The 15,971-nt window shown below is 48.4% G+C and overlaps 1 protein-coding gene across 2 annotated transcripts in view; it reads right to left on the bottom strand.

Moving 5' to 3' along the window:
* ALPK3 (alpha kinase 3) overlaps positions 1–15,971 on the bottom strand; it is a 996,430-nt gene that overhangs the window by 183,472 nt on the left and 796,987 nt on the right. For both annotated transcript variants that reach the window (XM_069222021.1, XM_069222022.1), the window contains one exon: positions 4,067–4,341. In XM_069222021.1, the coding sequence (XP_069078122.1) occupies positions 4,067–4,341 (275 nt within the window). The remainder of the gene's footprint in view (positions 1–4,066; positions 4,342–15,971) is intronic.

Genomic DNA, 15,971 nt, shown 5'->3' with positions numbered 1-15,971 from the left:
TCCATCTTGCAGATGGAGGATTCCCCCAATAGGGATAGGGATGTGCCCCCCTCCCCTCAGGGAGGAGGCACAAAGAGGGTGTAGCCACCCTCAGGGCTAGTAGCCATTGGCTACTAACCCCCCAGACCTAAACACCCCCCTAAATTGAGTATTTAGGGGCTCCCAGAACACAGCAAGATAGATTCCTGCAACCTAAGACGAAGAAGGACTGCTGAGCTGAAAAACCTGCAGAGAAGACAGAGACACCAACTGCTTTGGCCCCAGCTCTACCGGCCTGTCTCCCCACTTCTAAAGACACTGCTCCAGCGACGCGTTCCACAGGGTCCAGCGACCTCTGAAGCCTCAGAGGACTACCCTGCATCTAGAAGGACCAAGAACTCCAGAGGACAGCGGCTCTGCTCCACAAAGACTGCAACTTTGCAACAAAGAAGCAACTTTAAAGCAAAACACGTTTCCCGCCGGAAGCGTGAGACTTTGCACTCTGCACCCGACGCCCCCGGCTCGACTTCTGGAGAACAAACACTACAGGGAGGACTCCCCGGCGACTACGAGACCGTGAGTAGCCAGAGTTGACCCCCCTGCGCCCCCACAGCGACGCCTGCAGAGGGAATCCCGAGGCTCCCCCTGACCGCGACTGCCTGCTTCAAAGACCTGACACCTGCTAAAGACACTGCACCCGCAGCCCCCAGGACCTGAAGGATCCGACCTCCAGTGCAGGAGCGACCCCCAGGTAGCCCTCTCCCTTGCCCAGGTGGTGGCTACCCCGAGGAGCCCCCCCTTGCCTGCCTGCATCGCTGAAGAGACCCCTTGGTCTCCCATTGAAACCTATTGTGAACCTGACGCTTGTTTGCACACTGCACCCGGCCGCCCCGTGCCGCTGTGGGTGTACTTTTTGTGCTGACTTGTGTCCCCCCCGGTGCCCTACAAAACCCCCCTGGTCTGCCCTCCGAAGACGCGGGTACTTACCTGCTGGCAGACTGGAACTGGGGCACCCCCTTCTCCATTGCAGCCTATGCGTTTTGGGCACCACTTTGACCTCTGCACCTGACAGGCCCTGAGCTGCTGGTGTGGTAACTTTGGGGTTGCCCTGAACCCCCAACGGTGGGCTACCTTGGACCCAACTTTGAACCCTGTAGGTGGTTTACTTACCTACAAAACTAACAAACACTTACCTCCCCCAGGAACTGTTGAAAATTGCACTGTCTAGTTTTAAAATAGCTATTTGCCATTTGTGTGAAAACCGTATATGCTATTTTGCTAATTCAAAGTTCCTAAAGTTCCTAAGTGAAATACCTTTCATTTAAAGTATTGTTTGTAAATCTTGAACCTGTGGTTCTTAAAATAAACTAAGAAAATATATTTTTCTATACAAAAACCTATTGGCCTGGAATTGTCTTTGAGTGTGTGTTCCTCATTTATTGCCTGTGTGTGTACAGCAAATGCTTAACACTACCCTCTGATAAGCCTACTGCTCGACCACAGTACCACAAAATAGAGCATTAGAATTATCTCTTTTTGCCACTATCTTACCTCTAAGGGGAACCCTTGGACTCTGTGCATGCTATTTCTTACTTTGAAATAGTACATATAGAGCCAACTTCCTACAATTTGTTAGTAGATTTAACTTGATTTCTGAAGTGGGCAACTGAAGTGCCAACAATTCCATAGCTATGAGCACTACCACCTTCCTCTGGAGGAGGTCCCAGTGAGGAGTAAAACTCTGTCTTAAGTGAGGTGTTTAGGCAACTAGCATTTTGCAAGTCTAAATACATCTACATCAGTGTAAGGAGGGGGTAGTAATTGATTTACTGCTTTCTCAGCATCTTCATTGTGAGGAATGTTTTGAAGCCACTGGAAAGCACCTGAGTCTGATCTAAATAAAATCCCTAAGCTCTGATAGTATTAGTAGTTCTTTCACAACAATACATCAACCAAGGGAGGGTCAACATTGGCTCTGGATGTGAACATGGATACAGAGTTGGGTCTGAAGCCAGTGAACCTGGAATGAAAATGGCATCAGAGTAGTTTGAACCGATGTGGCCGTTCACACAGGTTTGGAGGTATGGGCTGGTGCTTGCTAGAGGCTGAGCAGGGGCCAAACAGGATTAGCACCAATGGTGCTTCAAAGGGACCTGAAATCATCAAAAAAAGTTGCAACATGGCATCCTTGAAGGCCTCAACCTGCTGCGAGGCTGGCAACGGCCCTGGAAATTAGGACGTGTCAGGACCAGCCTTGGGATGGGCTGTCAGTCGAATGGGTGGGGGGATGGTCGGGGTGAAGAGACTGGATCCTTCAAGTGCTGACTGCTTGACTTCTCCCCGGGATGAGAGTAAAGAGAAAACATATCCCCCCCATTAACTTCTAATGCTTGTGATGAGACGTGTCCTTCAACTCTGTGTTCTACATATCCAAGGACGGAGACTCAAAGCATGAACAGGACCTGGAGTTTGATTGACTATGGACTTAGAGCAGGAGTGGGTCCAGGTCTTGGATAGGAACCTGCTTTGTTTCTTGTGCTGTCTGTCTGTCACCAGAAAAGGCATGGATGATTTTAGAGCCAGGTGAACTGCTCTGAGTTCCAGGAAACTACTGTGGCACAATTTCTTCTTCACCGACTCTCAGACTCAGAAACAACAAGCTGCCTAGATCAGCTTCCAGCCCATGAGGAAGCCATTTATCTGCTATAGAAGATTCTACAGCAACACGTCTTGCTGAACCAGGCTGGGTCTCTTGCACCACATGAAAGGGATTATTTTGCTTCTCAAGACATTTGGGGTTCATTGTCCCAGCTAGCTGTTCTTCAACTGTGTCCATTGATCCTCCAGATGTTACTGTAGCAATCTCATGTTCAGGCTTCCAACTGGGGCAATTAAGAAGCACAACACAACAATCTCATGACTATATACACTTGTTGAGGCATCTGATTCAGCATCTTTTTGAGCTGCTAATACTTCTTTCACATTTATGACACTTGTGTGAAGAAAACACTTTTATAGCTTTATGTCCAATGTTCATCCTAAGTATGTCAGAACCCTATCTGGGACATTGACGGACATCTAGAATTTGGTTTGAAACCAAGAGCAAGCAACAAGGAGACTGTAGTCTGGCGGTCCTCCTACACCTAATTTGGAATATTCACTTGGATGAGGTAGTCATCCACATATGGATAAATGAAGATTTTTTTGTTGGAAAAAAGGATGCTACTACTATTGCCACGCACTGGGAAAATGTTTGAGACACAAACTTCAGCCTGAAGGAGAATACTGTATTTTAGTAAATCATTTCCAATAACAAATTGCAATTGTCTGTCAAAAGAAAGTGAATGTAGACATCAATTAAGTTCACTGCGCAAATCCAATCTCCTTGTCTGAGAGGAGCAAATTTCTAGAGATGAGCAAGAATGCGTAACTTCTCTCTTCTGTACCACTTATTGGCAAGTCTTTTAGACCTACAATAGTTCTGAATAGTAGTCTGGATCACCTCTTCTGAATAAGAAGGTATCTTGAATAAATGCCTTTCTCCCTTTGAAGAAGAGGGACCGACTCCATTGCTTGCTTTTCCAGTGAAGAGAGTTTATGTGTGGAAGCATTTAGCATTTTGACATCACAGTCAGTTGAACAGAGAGAGAAGCGAGAAATGTGCAAGTCAGCATACATTTGTCACCTTTGATGCATTGACACACTCTCAAAATGGTGATATATATATTTATGTATATATATATATGTATATATATATATATATATATATATATATATATATACACCACCAAACAGTGGAGTGTAGTAGAGAGGGAGTAGTAGAAGTAATGGAGTCATTGTCTGAATTGAAAGAAGGTCATCCTGACGTGATAGCTAACTGGTGCTTGTTAGACAAATCGCTTCTAGAGACTCTCTGTGGTGGTACGTCTGCCTGTGCTGCTAGTGCTTTTGGAGCTGATATACCCCCAACAGAATGAAGAGAAGTGTGTTAGTACATTGCATCCTAGGCCATGCAGTAGATTCCTATTACAAAATACAATGCAATTATAGGTAATTCTTCATGCTTCAAATTAGATTACAAACATACCTGAATAGTTAAATCATAATTATTTTCAAGGAGAGTGCTCTCGTTCTTGGTCCCGAAGGTAATAAGGTTGCGTATCTTAATTATACATGTTTTGCCAGACTCAAATATTGGTTCCAACCCATAAATGACTTTTACACGCAATATCTTTCGCAGGTACCCTTTGCCTACATTCACATCCTCTGCCACAATTCTTCCAAAGAACTTGTCTCCCCAGTATCCTGAATCAGCTAATCCTTTTGCAAACACCATCGGAGTCATTTCGATCTCTTCCCCAACTAAGAAAAAAAGAAAGGAAGAAAATAAGAAATGAATGTACAAACATCTGGCAGTAGTTATAACAGAGTTGTGACTAGCCATGCAACTGTAACTTCATCTGCTATTTACGGTCATGATTTCCCAAGTTATATCCTAAATTATATCACTTTTTTTCAAACATACAAGTATACATAGTGAAACTTCAGCAACAGCACAGTGCTTTACAACATTATTGTGATCAGTGTCCTCCATTAGTAACAGTAAGAAGCAACCTCTAAAAATATACATCTCCCTACACATATTTCTGGGTGAAATGTGGTGTTACATTAAAAAAAAGACAATTTAAATTTACAAAGGTCAGAGTAAGTCCGAACAATTTTTCCATGGTCTCCATATCTTCTCATATTTGCAAGGGCAATCACGGGCTTCACATATTGGAATTTCAAGGATCCTACATGTTTTCACTCCTGTAATCCTTTTCTCATGCTACATACCAACTAAGCCATGCCTTGACTGGGCAATATACTGCTGGTGACAAACCCCAGTGGAGAAACAAACAGGTATATCTACTAAAGTCAAGATCTTCCATAATATTAACCAAGCCCATCTCCTTTTTAAACCTTTTTATTGATATTTAATTCAAACATGTGGTAGGGCCACCAACCGCAAACAAAGTTGTGAAGCATATCAGTCTAGTTACAGTAATAATGGTATCAGAAACTCTGTTGTACGCCCGGTGGATTAGGCCCTTCATACATTCCTGAACATGAAATGGTGTTTCCCCATTCAGTAGAACAGCACGCCTCTATGTCCCCTGCACTCCCCCCCGGGACTCCCGCTCATGCCTCCCACTAGGGATCAGTAGCTTCAGCATTTCTCCATGGGCCCCATATTTTCTCAAACTTCCTTGGGCAGCCCTGTGCCTGGTACACTAGTTTTTTGGGCCCTCATGTTACATGTGCGAATGCCAGGAAAAACCTGGGTGTTTTGTAGAACATAAAGGAATTTCCGCAAATAAATTGTTTGGTATAGGACAGCTTTACCCATAAGGCAGAGTGGCAGTTTCTTCCAATGGACTTCATCCATTTTGTAGGTGTCAAGGATGCACACCAGGTCTCGGTCTTTTGTGACGAAGATCCTGAGATATGTGAAACCTTGAAATTTGAAATTGTCATGTTGGGGGATAGTGCCAGTCCTGTTCCCTCTTTTCCTCTGACAATGGAAATACAATTGACTTATGGCAGTTGATTCTGAGCACTGGGTATGTTGTTAGCATACAGAAAGACCATGTCCTCCTAGTCAGGTTCCCATCTCACCCCTTTTGCCCCTGTATCAGCACATCACTCCGCACCCAGCTGGCCAGGGGTTCAATTGCCATCGCAAAGAATAAGGGGGACAGTGGGCAGCCCTGCCAGGTACCTCTGCCTAGGCTAACCTCTCTAGAGAAGGCCCTGTCTGCCCTGACCATGGCTATCGAGTCTTTATATAACAATTTCACCAAGGTCATGAACTCCAGTCCTATCTCTATTTTACACAGTAACACTATTAAGAAGGGTTACTCTAACAAATCAAATGCCTTTTCGGCATCTAGGGCAAGCAGATGGTGAGCTTGTCAATCCGGTCACATTGTGCCAGGGATCCGGTTAGTCTACAAAGGTTGTGCCTCATCGCCCTGGAGGGCATAAAGCCTCAACTGATTAGGGGCCACTAACATGTCCACCACTTGCAGCAGATAATTTGCAAGTACCTCTGCCACAATCTTGGTTTTCATGTTCAGGAGTGATATTGGGCAGCAGGAGGCTTAGCTACCCTTGCTTGTGCAGCTTAGCCTCCCGTGCCTGTGTACCATGACTATTGTTGCCCATCCTAAATCTCGGGCAGGATGCACTCCATCCCGGGTGCCTTAGAAGTGACCAAGAGCAGCTGCTTTAGAATCTCTGAAAAGTTGTGATTTAGAAAATGTTTAGACCTCCAAGACCTCCAGAGTATCACTGAGACATAGCTGAAAAGGTGTCCGATTTTGAAGTAACTTCATCAAATCCATTTCAGGCTTGCCCCATGTTAGACTTGGCAGTCTTAGAGTGGTCATCCCCCAACTTTTTGGCTGCTTCCCTCCACTTTTCTGACACTGTTTTGCTGGTTTTAGGACTCTCCGCACTTGCTGAAGTGCGTGTGCTCTCTGCCTTAAACATGGTAACATTGGTTCATCCCCAATTGGCATATTGGATTTACTTATAAGTTCCTAGTAAACTGCACTACATGTGCCAGGGCCTGTAAATTAAGAGCTACTAGTGGGCCTGCAGCACTGATTGTACCACCCACATAAGTAGCCCCTTAACCATGTCTCAGGCCTGCCATTGCAAGGTCTGTGTGTGCAGTTTCACTGCCAGTTTGACTTGGCATCTAAAAGTATTTGCTAAGCCTTAAACTCCCCTTTTTCTACATACAAGTCAGCCCTAAGGTAGGCCCTAGGTAACCCAAAGGGCAGGGTGCTATGTAGGTAAAAGGCAGGACAAGTACATATGTGTTTTATATGTCCTGGAAGTGAAAAACTCCTGAATTTGATTTTCCACTACTGTGAGGCCTGCTCCTTTCATAGATTAGCAGTAGGCCTGCCCTCATATACTTTTTGAGTGGTAGATTCTGATCTGAAAAGGGTAACCAGGTCATATTTAGTATGGCTAGAATGGTAATAGAAATTCCTTCTTATTACTGAGGTTGGATTTTATATTACTATTTTCGAAATGCCACTTTCAGGAAGTGAGCATTTCTCTGCACTTAATACCATCTGTGCCTTGTAGCCTGACTCCAACCAACGTCTTGTCTGTGCTGGTTGACAGCTCCCTTGTGCATTTCACCCAGACAAACACAGGACACTCAGGGGGTTATTCCGACTTCGGTAGTGAAGCCGCTGCAGGCAAAAGACCACTAGTACTGAAGGTCTTTTGCCTGCCATATTAGGAGTGTTCCGCTGGCCCAGCGGAACACTCACCACAACGTTGACGACGGCTCGTAATTGAGCCGGCGGCAATGTTTTGGTGTGTCGTGTGCGACAGCATCCATCGTGCATTTCACTGCCCGTAATTGCATGGGCAGTGCAGGGGCCCCCTGACGTCCCCATTCGCCAGCCTTTCCATGGTGGTGTTAATCGCAAATGGAAAGGCTGGCCGATGGGGACTCGTAATCCCCAGTACAGCGCTGCTTGCAGCACTGCTGTGGCGGATCACAACCACCAGGACTGCAGCCTGACGGCGTCGGCGGTTGGACCATGGTGGTCATAATCATAATGGGTCATAATCATAATGGTCATAATGGGGCAGTTGGACCACCCTTTCTGCGGAGGTCTGACCACCACCGCGGCCCTGACGGTGTCAGAATGACCCCCTCAGTCACCTCTGCATACTGAATGGGTCTTGCTGGGCTGTAAGGGTGGAGGGCCTGACACTTACATTTCAAAGGCCAGTGGCCTGCACTCACACAAAGGACTGATAACCCCCCACTGGGACCCTGGCAGACAGGACTGGGGTGAAAGGGGAACTTGTGCACTTCAAAACCACTCTTTGAAGTCTCCCCCACTCCAAAGGCATTTTTGGGTATATAAACTGGGTCTCTGACCCCACCAACTTAGACACTTCTGGACCTGCACCTGAACTCTGTCAGAAGACCTGCCTGGCTGCCCAAAGGACCCCCTGGACTGCTTTTCTGAGAAGGACTGCTGCCCTGTGGTTGCCCTGCTGGCCTCTGACTGTGCTTGAAGGACTCTGCCTTTCCTCAAAAGTGCTCTCCAAGGGCTTGGATTGAACTTGCCTCCTGTTCTGAAGTGTCAAGGACAGCACAGTCTTCAACTATTAGCTCTTGGCTAGTACCCGACTCCAAGGACTCCGGAACAACTTCAGCGATGCCGCAGCCTGCTCCTGCCCCGTGGACCTCGCTGCACGCAACGACCGTGGCCTGCAATGCAAGGCCGGCATTGTTGTGACTCCGCTGACATCACTTAGGGTCATCGTGACACTGCAAAGTCAACACATCACGTCCTGATGGACGACAACCAGAGGCCCAGCTGGGTCACAAGGAATTGACACTTCGCAGATGCCGTTGCATCATCTCCCCCTGCATCCGGATGGAACCAACGCCTCACCTCCACCTGTTTCGCAGCGCGGAACTAACGCCTCTTTGTTCGGAAGGGACTGACGCCGCACCGACTCCAGCCGCACCTCTTTCTGACTCTGTGCGACGTCGTTGTGCTTCATTTTCAAAAGGTACTGTAACTAGGGGTCAGTGTGGCTCCGTGACCGGCACCGGTGGTGTCGGATTGTTGGAAACGACTCAGTCAAAGACGCTGTGATAGCCCCAGTTGGAGCTATTGTGTTTCTAGGCCCTTTAGTTGGATTGAATGTTTTCAAATTCATAACTTTGCTTGTGTACATTGGATTTTCCTCGTTTCAACAGTATTTTATTCAGATAAATATTTAATATTCTCTATTTTTTCTAAACCTCTATGGTGTCTTTTTGCAGTGTTTTCACTGTGTTATGGTATAAGTTCTGCACAAATACTTTACTCCTTGCCTTCTAAGTTAAACCTGACTGCTCAGTGCCAAACTAACGGAGTGTGGGCACAAGGTAATTTGGATTGTGTTGTGACTTACCCTGACTAGGATTGTGGTCCCTACTTGGACAAGGGTGTATACCACTGCCAAGCCAGGGACCCCATTTGTAACACCCCGCTACAGGATTTTGGGCTCCATAAAAAAGACTGACTGGGCGAAGGTGTACCAAGTATCCACTCAGTGCAGTGACTTTACTGACTATGAAATTTTAATTTCCCCTACTCCCAGCTTTTTCCACCAAAATCAACACCTTCTGCTGGACTTCATGCAGCAGCTATTTGGCTTTGGTAGATACACCTTGCAACTTTGTCCTGCTGGACGATTTCAACTTCCATTTCAGAGTAAGAAAGTAAAAGATTGAAATGATCCTAATTGGCGTATTCAACTTGTGTTCCATCCCAGTTAGCCGCAAGGAGCGCATACGTCCTGGAAAACAGTGACTACTGACTGGCACTTTGCTTTTCTTGGGCTTTTGACCTTAAATCTTTATAAATCCATATCTTATATCTTACCCTTATTGGATTTTTGCCAATTTACTTTGTTAAAATGTTCTGACAATTGGTTGTGGGATTTTTATTGCGTTGTGTTTCAAATTTTTAACTGTTGTTACTGCTGAATACTTTACAGGCTTTCCTAAGTCAAGCCTGTTTGCTGTGTGCCAAAGCAACCAGGGAGTTGAGCCCAGGTTTAAATTACTGAAACTTTGTTTTACCCTGACAAGTTTGCACTCTTATTCCTTGTGATGCACTCACATCTACCCTAATTAATAATCCACTTTATTACACCGGCGGTCAGTGGTGCGATCCGAAATTTGTATTTAGCAGTGACATGCATTTTAAAGGTCGAAATTAAAAATCATTAAACACATTTTTAATTGGAATAAGGTCTTTAGTTGTTTTTTTTTTTTTTTTATGAATTAATTTTGTGTATGTAAATTTAGCTCCCATGAACTGCTTTCGCATGGCAGAACTGAGGAGAGTAGCCAAGCAGAGGAGGCTCAAGCTGAACAGGGAATTCGGGAAGGAGGATTTCTACACCACTCTCAGTCAGACCTGCCAGCTTATTGTCATTTAGCAAAATTATAGCAAAATTGGCTGAGAAATGCCCGCAATATTAGGTCTGGGCACTGCAAAAAAAGAAAACACAAAACTTCTCCAAAACATTTTCTTTCTCAAAATATTTTTCCTCTAATGCAGGCTTAGATTCAGCATGTTATGAGTGCCTCATTGTGCAGCATTCCTCTTTACTGCCTTTCTGATGCCGATGTGTTAGGAGGTGACAAGAGACATAGGCGGTCATTATGAACATGGCGGTAAAGACCGCCGATCGTCGTGGCGGCGGTGAACAGAATCCCGCCAGCGGCGGCAAATGGATATCCGCCATATAATGATCGAAAAACCCAACCCCGCCAAAAATTCCCAGACCACCACTCCCCACCAGGACCCTGTCGGCGGGAATCCCGGCCCACCCCACCCCGCCACCGCCAAGCACACCAACATCCCGCCCTCCAAATAATGATGCACAAATCACCTCGGCGGACAGTGGAGGCCGGATGACCACTGGCGGCTGCGACCACCACGGGCAGCAAGTGGGCCCAACAACAACCAGTGCACACATTGGCTAGGCTTAGCACCCACACACCTGACACACATCCAAAACACCATAAAACACCCCCAGACACACCCCACAATCCCTTGCAACGAAACCAGGACCAGAAGACGGACAGCACCAGAGCCAGACAGAGAACGCCAGCAGACAGGACATGCATATCGACCCACACAGGAGCACCCAAGCCCTGTCCCCAGTCCCGACGCCATCCACCACCCTGACCATGCCCCCCCAAAAAATCCACCCTTCACCAAAAGGGATCTAAGGACCATGGTGGATGAGATCCTAAAAGTGGAGCCGCAAATATTTGGGTCCGAGGTGCAGCACACACCCATCACCTGGAAAATGCAGCTGTGGCAGACCATTGTGAATAGGGTGAATGCAACAGGACACCATCCATGAACATGGGACGACATCCGCAAGAGATGGAACGACCTGCGGGGGAAGGTCCGGGCCATGGCATCCAGGCACCACATCGCAGTGCAGAAGACTGGGGGAGGACCGCCACCAACACCACCCGACTACACAGACTGGGAGGAGAAGGCACTTGCCATCCTGCGCCCAGAGGGACTCACTGGACTCACAGGAGGAATGGACTTGGGTAAGTCATCTACAATTACCCCATATACACCATATCTGTAATGCATGCACCACCCCACCCCACCCACACCCACCTAGACCCACACCCCACCCAGCCATTACCCACCACATCCACCACCCTGCATCACCCACCACTCACTACCAGGCCCACAGCACTCCCGCTGTGCACAGCCACCCACCCCTGCACGTACCCACAATGGAATAATAACCCCCACCACAATGTAACCCCACCTCTGCCACTAAATGCAATGCCCACCTCACAAAGGCACCCTGGAAGGCCACTGGAAGGCACACCAGCACAAAATTGCACAGTTCAGTAAACCTCAAACCCTCATGCATACGTAACATACATTTCTATGTCCACCAACAGGCACCACCACCCATGCAACCCTAATGGAGGGGACAAGAAGTGCCACAGCACTCCAGGGAGACAGAGGCACATCACAGGACACTGGTGAAGGATCCCTGGACACTGATGAGCAGGCAGGCCCCTCACACAGCCCTGGATGCTCACCATGCAGCAGCCCCACCCAGGAAACATTGTCACCCCTAACACCCGGTCAAGACCAGCAGGCCAAGAGAGGGTAGCCACACCAGTGGACCCAGGGCACAAACAGGTGGAACACAGCTACAGAGGCCACAGTCTCCCACCTCCAACATGCAGGAAGACGAGGGCCCCAGTACAAGTGGCACATCAAGACCTGAGCAGGGGACACAGGCACAGGGGGCCAGGGCAAGGTCAAGTGACCCAGTGGGTCAGGGGGTAGGGCACCGGATATATGCAGCAGCCCAGGACATCATTGCAGAGGTACTGGGGGCCTACCAACATACCCAAGACAGGTTGAAACATATTGTATCCACCCTGGAGCAAAGTCAAAGGATGCAGCTGGAACAACACCAACAGGCCATGGAGCAGTGGAAAGAACACAATGCCACAATGGCCACCATTGCTGGAGCACTGCTGCAGTTGGTCAACAAACACTCGGACACCCACACCGGACAAAAGGCACCCACAATAGCCCTCGACAACCAGCAACAGATGACCCAAGCAGGTGAGACAGTACAGGAAATACCCTCCCAGGAATCACAAGGCCCAACCATGCCACCTCAAGAAGCTCGACAGCAGGTACCCAAACGTAGTCTCAGGCCAAGATATGGCACTGGAAACCCAGCTAAGAACAAGCCCCACTCCAACAATTGACACTGCTACTACTGCCAAGCAACCATCCCACCCATTCACCAACTACACTGAGCTGAGGGCTAAATAAAGTACTAAACTACAAATAAGACCCACCTATGACATCAAACAGGCCTGCCACCAAGTCGGTTTTGAGGACACTCAACCATTACGACTTCCATCACTGTACATAGCACATTTCACTGTATTCCACCAATAAACCACATATCTCACCTATAACACTGTCCCCTGTCTTCAATGTTGAACAAAGTGGAGTATGGATGCAACTGGCAGGGAAAAACTTTATTGTCAATTTGTGCATGGTGGTGGTAATGTGTGTTTCAAATTAGGCAAGGAGAGAATGCATATATTGTCTGTCAGTACAATGCTAAAGAAGTCCATGTCTCGCCTATCATGACCAATTCCCCGTAGATGACATGGCACACTTACAGTATCAGTCACTAACCACATTTACAGGCTTAAGTCCCACACAGTTATTGGAAGTAGAGTTGTATCAGTTGGTTCCTGGAATTAGTTGGTTCCTGGAATTGACATCTTCCCCTTCCTCATCCTCACCATCACTCTCCTCACCTCTCTGAGGTAACTGATCAGGACCTACAGCACCCTCCACCTCCAAAATGGGGATTGAATGTCTCACTGCCACGTTGTGCAGCATGCAGCAGGCCACCACTATTCTACATACCTTATCAGGCCCATAGGCCAGGGAACCCCCAGAGATATGTAGGCACCGGAATCTAGCCTTCAGGAGACCTAAAGTACGCTCTATCACCCTCCTAGTACGTCCATGGGCCTCACTGTATTTCCTCTCTGCATCCGTCCTGGGATTCCTCACTGGTGTCAGGAGCCAATGCAAGTTTGGATAGCCAGAATCACCTAGAAAATGGTGCAATACAGAGTCGTCATTGTTATGCCCCTTAATCAGACAGGGTGGTTCTCTGCAATGTGTCAGTTAGTGACAGGCAAACTTACCTATGATCCACCCTCTGTCCTCATGTAGTTGTTCCATCTTCTGTGGCACACTACTGTTCCTCAAAACAAATGAATCATGGACAGAACCTGGAAATGTGGCATTCACATGGGATATGTACTGTCTGCAGTACATACCAATTGGATGTTCATGAAGTGAAAGTTCTTCCTGTTTCTGTACACCTGTTCACTCACTCTTGGGGGGATGATAGCTATGTGGGTGCCATCAATGGCACCTATGACATGGGGAATGTTTGCAAAGGCTTAGAAGTCAGGCTTGATGGCAGGGAGGTCAGCACTTTGGGGGAATCGCACATTGGACTGCAGATGTTGTACAAATGCATTCAGAAATCTTGTCAGTACCTGGCTGAACATTGGCTGTGAGAAACAAGCACCCATGCCCACTGTCACTTGAAAAGAGCCTGTGGCCAGGAAATGGAGTGCGGATAGCAGCTGCACCTCAGTTGGAATGGCATGCTGATTACGATTTCCGGAAGTCAGTTAAGGATCCAGTAATGCACATAGGTCCTGAATAGTTGCACCTGTGAGTCTGCAGGTGATTATGATCTGACTGAAGCTCCACCATGGTCCCCATATCCACAAGTGGTCTGTACACTGATGGTGCCCTTCCTCGCCACAAGGGTCGGCATCTAAGAGGGGTAAGAAAAAGGAGTGATGTGCACACATACACTGGCATATTTGCTACATACATGCACTGCATTCTTCATAGTAGTGTCTGTACAATAACTGCAACCTGACAGGTGTACCTGTACATCACTAGGAGGAAACGGAGTAAATCATGTGTGATTATATACTCAATGGATAGAGGCCTAGGTGCTTCATATGGCTAGTAGGGCCAGCACTTGAGTAGTAAGAATTTCGAGATGCCTAGTTGATGGCAAAATGTCTGCCCAATTTAGTTCTGCCCCTTTATTGTGGAAGTGATCTAATACCGCTAGCGGTTGACGTCACAGCGTATGGCGGTGTTGACCAATGTTCGCACCCTCATTGGATAACATGGATGCCAATGGGAAATCCTGGTGTATCATGATCGCCGCCGGCGGTGACGGTGCATACCGCCGCGGAACGTATGCGCGTTCGTCATCGTTTGATCACTTGACTGCCTGATCCTGTGTGGACAAGTACTCCACACTGTGTACTGCTGTGGCCTGCCTCTGGCTTTGGATGTTCCACGTGGTGCAGGGGATAGGGCCCCGGCCTTCACCCAGGAAGAACTGGAGAAACTGGTGGAAGGGGTCCTGCCCCTGTACGGCAGACTCTACGGTCGGCCAGAGGTACAGTTGAGTCTGGGTTTGGGGGGCACTGTGTGAGTGATGGATGGAGAGGATTGCACAGATGTGTGCTCCTGTGAGCCAGGATGAGGCTTGGTGCATGGAATGCTGCGTGCCACTGTCCTGCATGTCTGAGAGTACTGTCTGTCCTATGTCTGACAATCTGCCAGCTGTTGCCATCGTGCAGGTGCCTAACCTCTGTGTTCCATTTCTGTGTCACCCTACTAGGTCAGCGCCCACCAGATGAGGGCACATTGGCATGCCATCGCCAAGGAGGTACGGACCCTGGGGGTCTACAACCGGCAGAGCACCCACTGTGGAAAGAGGTGGTAGGACCTGCAGCGCTGGGCGCAGAAGATCATTGAGGCCCAGCTGGGGAAGTCCTCCCAAAGTGGAAGGGGTGCCCGTCGGGCACTGACCCCCCTCATGCGAAGGATCCTGGCAGTGACGTACCCAGACCTGGATCGGCGCTTGAAGGCTGCACAGCAGTCACAAGGGGGTGAGTACTCACAGCCTATACTTCAGCCTGGAAGAATGAGTGTGTGGGTGATAGGGCTCATGGTGCTTAGAGCAGGGATTTTGACTGGTGTCCAGCTACTGTCTGCTCCCCAAAGGGTGTAGGGGTGTCCCTGTCAGGTTTCACCTACCTCAGCTCTAATACAATTTCAGGATATGGGTGTAGGTCAGTATACTGCTCAGTAGTCAGGGCCATGGGCCTAGTGCACGGAGCTGCCTGTTGGGTGTGCCTGCTGGGTAGGTGTATGTCTGGCCATTGTGTATCAGCATTCACCTACTTACAAAAGTCTCTCCTGTTTTGTCTCCCCATCCCTGTTCTCTTGTGTTTGTCTGGTACAGCATCAATATCAGGCGAGGGAGCTGAGGCACCGGCAAGTGGGGAGGCAGCAGCCTACGGATCCTCCGAGGCAGAGACAATGGACGCCCAGGGGACCAGTGGGTGGGAGGGCGAGGGGACTTCCACGGGGAGGCTACTACCACAGGAGGTAGTGACTCTGAGACCTCCTCCGTTGGGGGTCCTCTGGCGGTGGCGGACACTAGTGGACAAACCACGACTGTGAGATCTTCTGCCACCTCCCATACCATCAGCGCCCTCCCTTCTGCTCCCCACTGAGTTACCCGTGCCCGCCCACCCAGGAAGGTGGGCGTCTCCTTCGCCCCAGGCACCTCCTCCCCTGCCCCAGTCAGCCCTGCTGCCCTCACAGAAGAGGCTATTGACCTCCTGAGAACCATCTCTGTAGGGCAGACAACCATCGTCAATACCATCCAGGGTCTGGCTTCTGAGGTGCAGCATACCAATGTGCTGTGTCTGCCCTACAGAGATCTTTTCAGGCTCTGGCCTCCTCTTGGATGGCAGCCAGTTT

Source organism: Pleurodeles waltl, chromosome 3_1 (genome assembly GCF_031143425.1).
Source record: "Pleurodeles waltl isolate 20211129_DDA chromosome 3_1, aPleWal1.hap1.20221129, whole genome shotgun sequence".
In the NCBI taxonomy this organism is placed as follows: domain Eukaryota; kingdom Metazoa; phylum Chordata; class Amphibia; order Caudata; family Salamandridae; genus Pleurodeles; species Pleurodeles waltl.
Note: the sequence above shows the minus strand (reverse complement) of the source record. Positions and strands in the feature narration are given on the sequence as shown.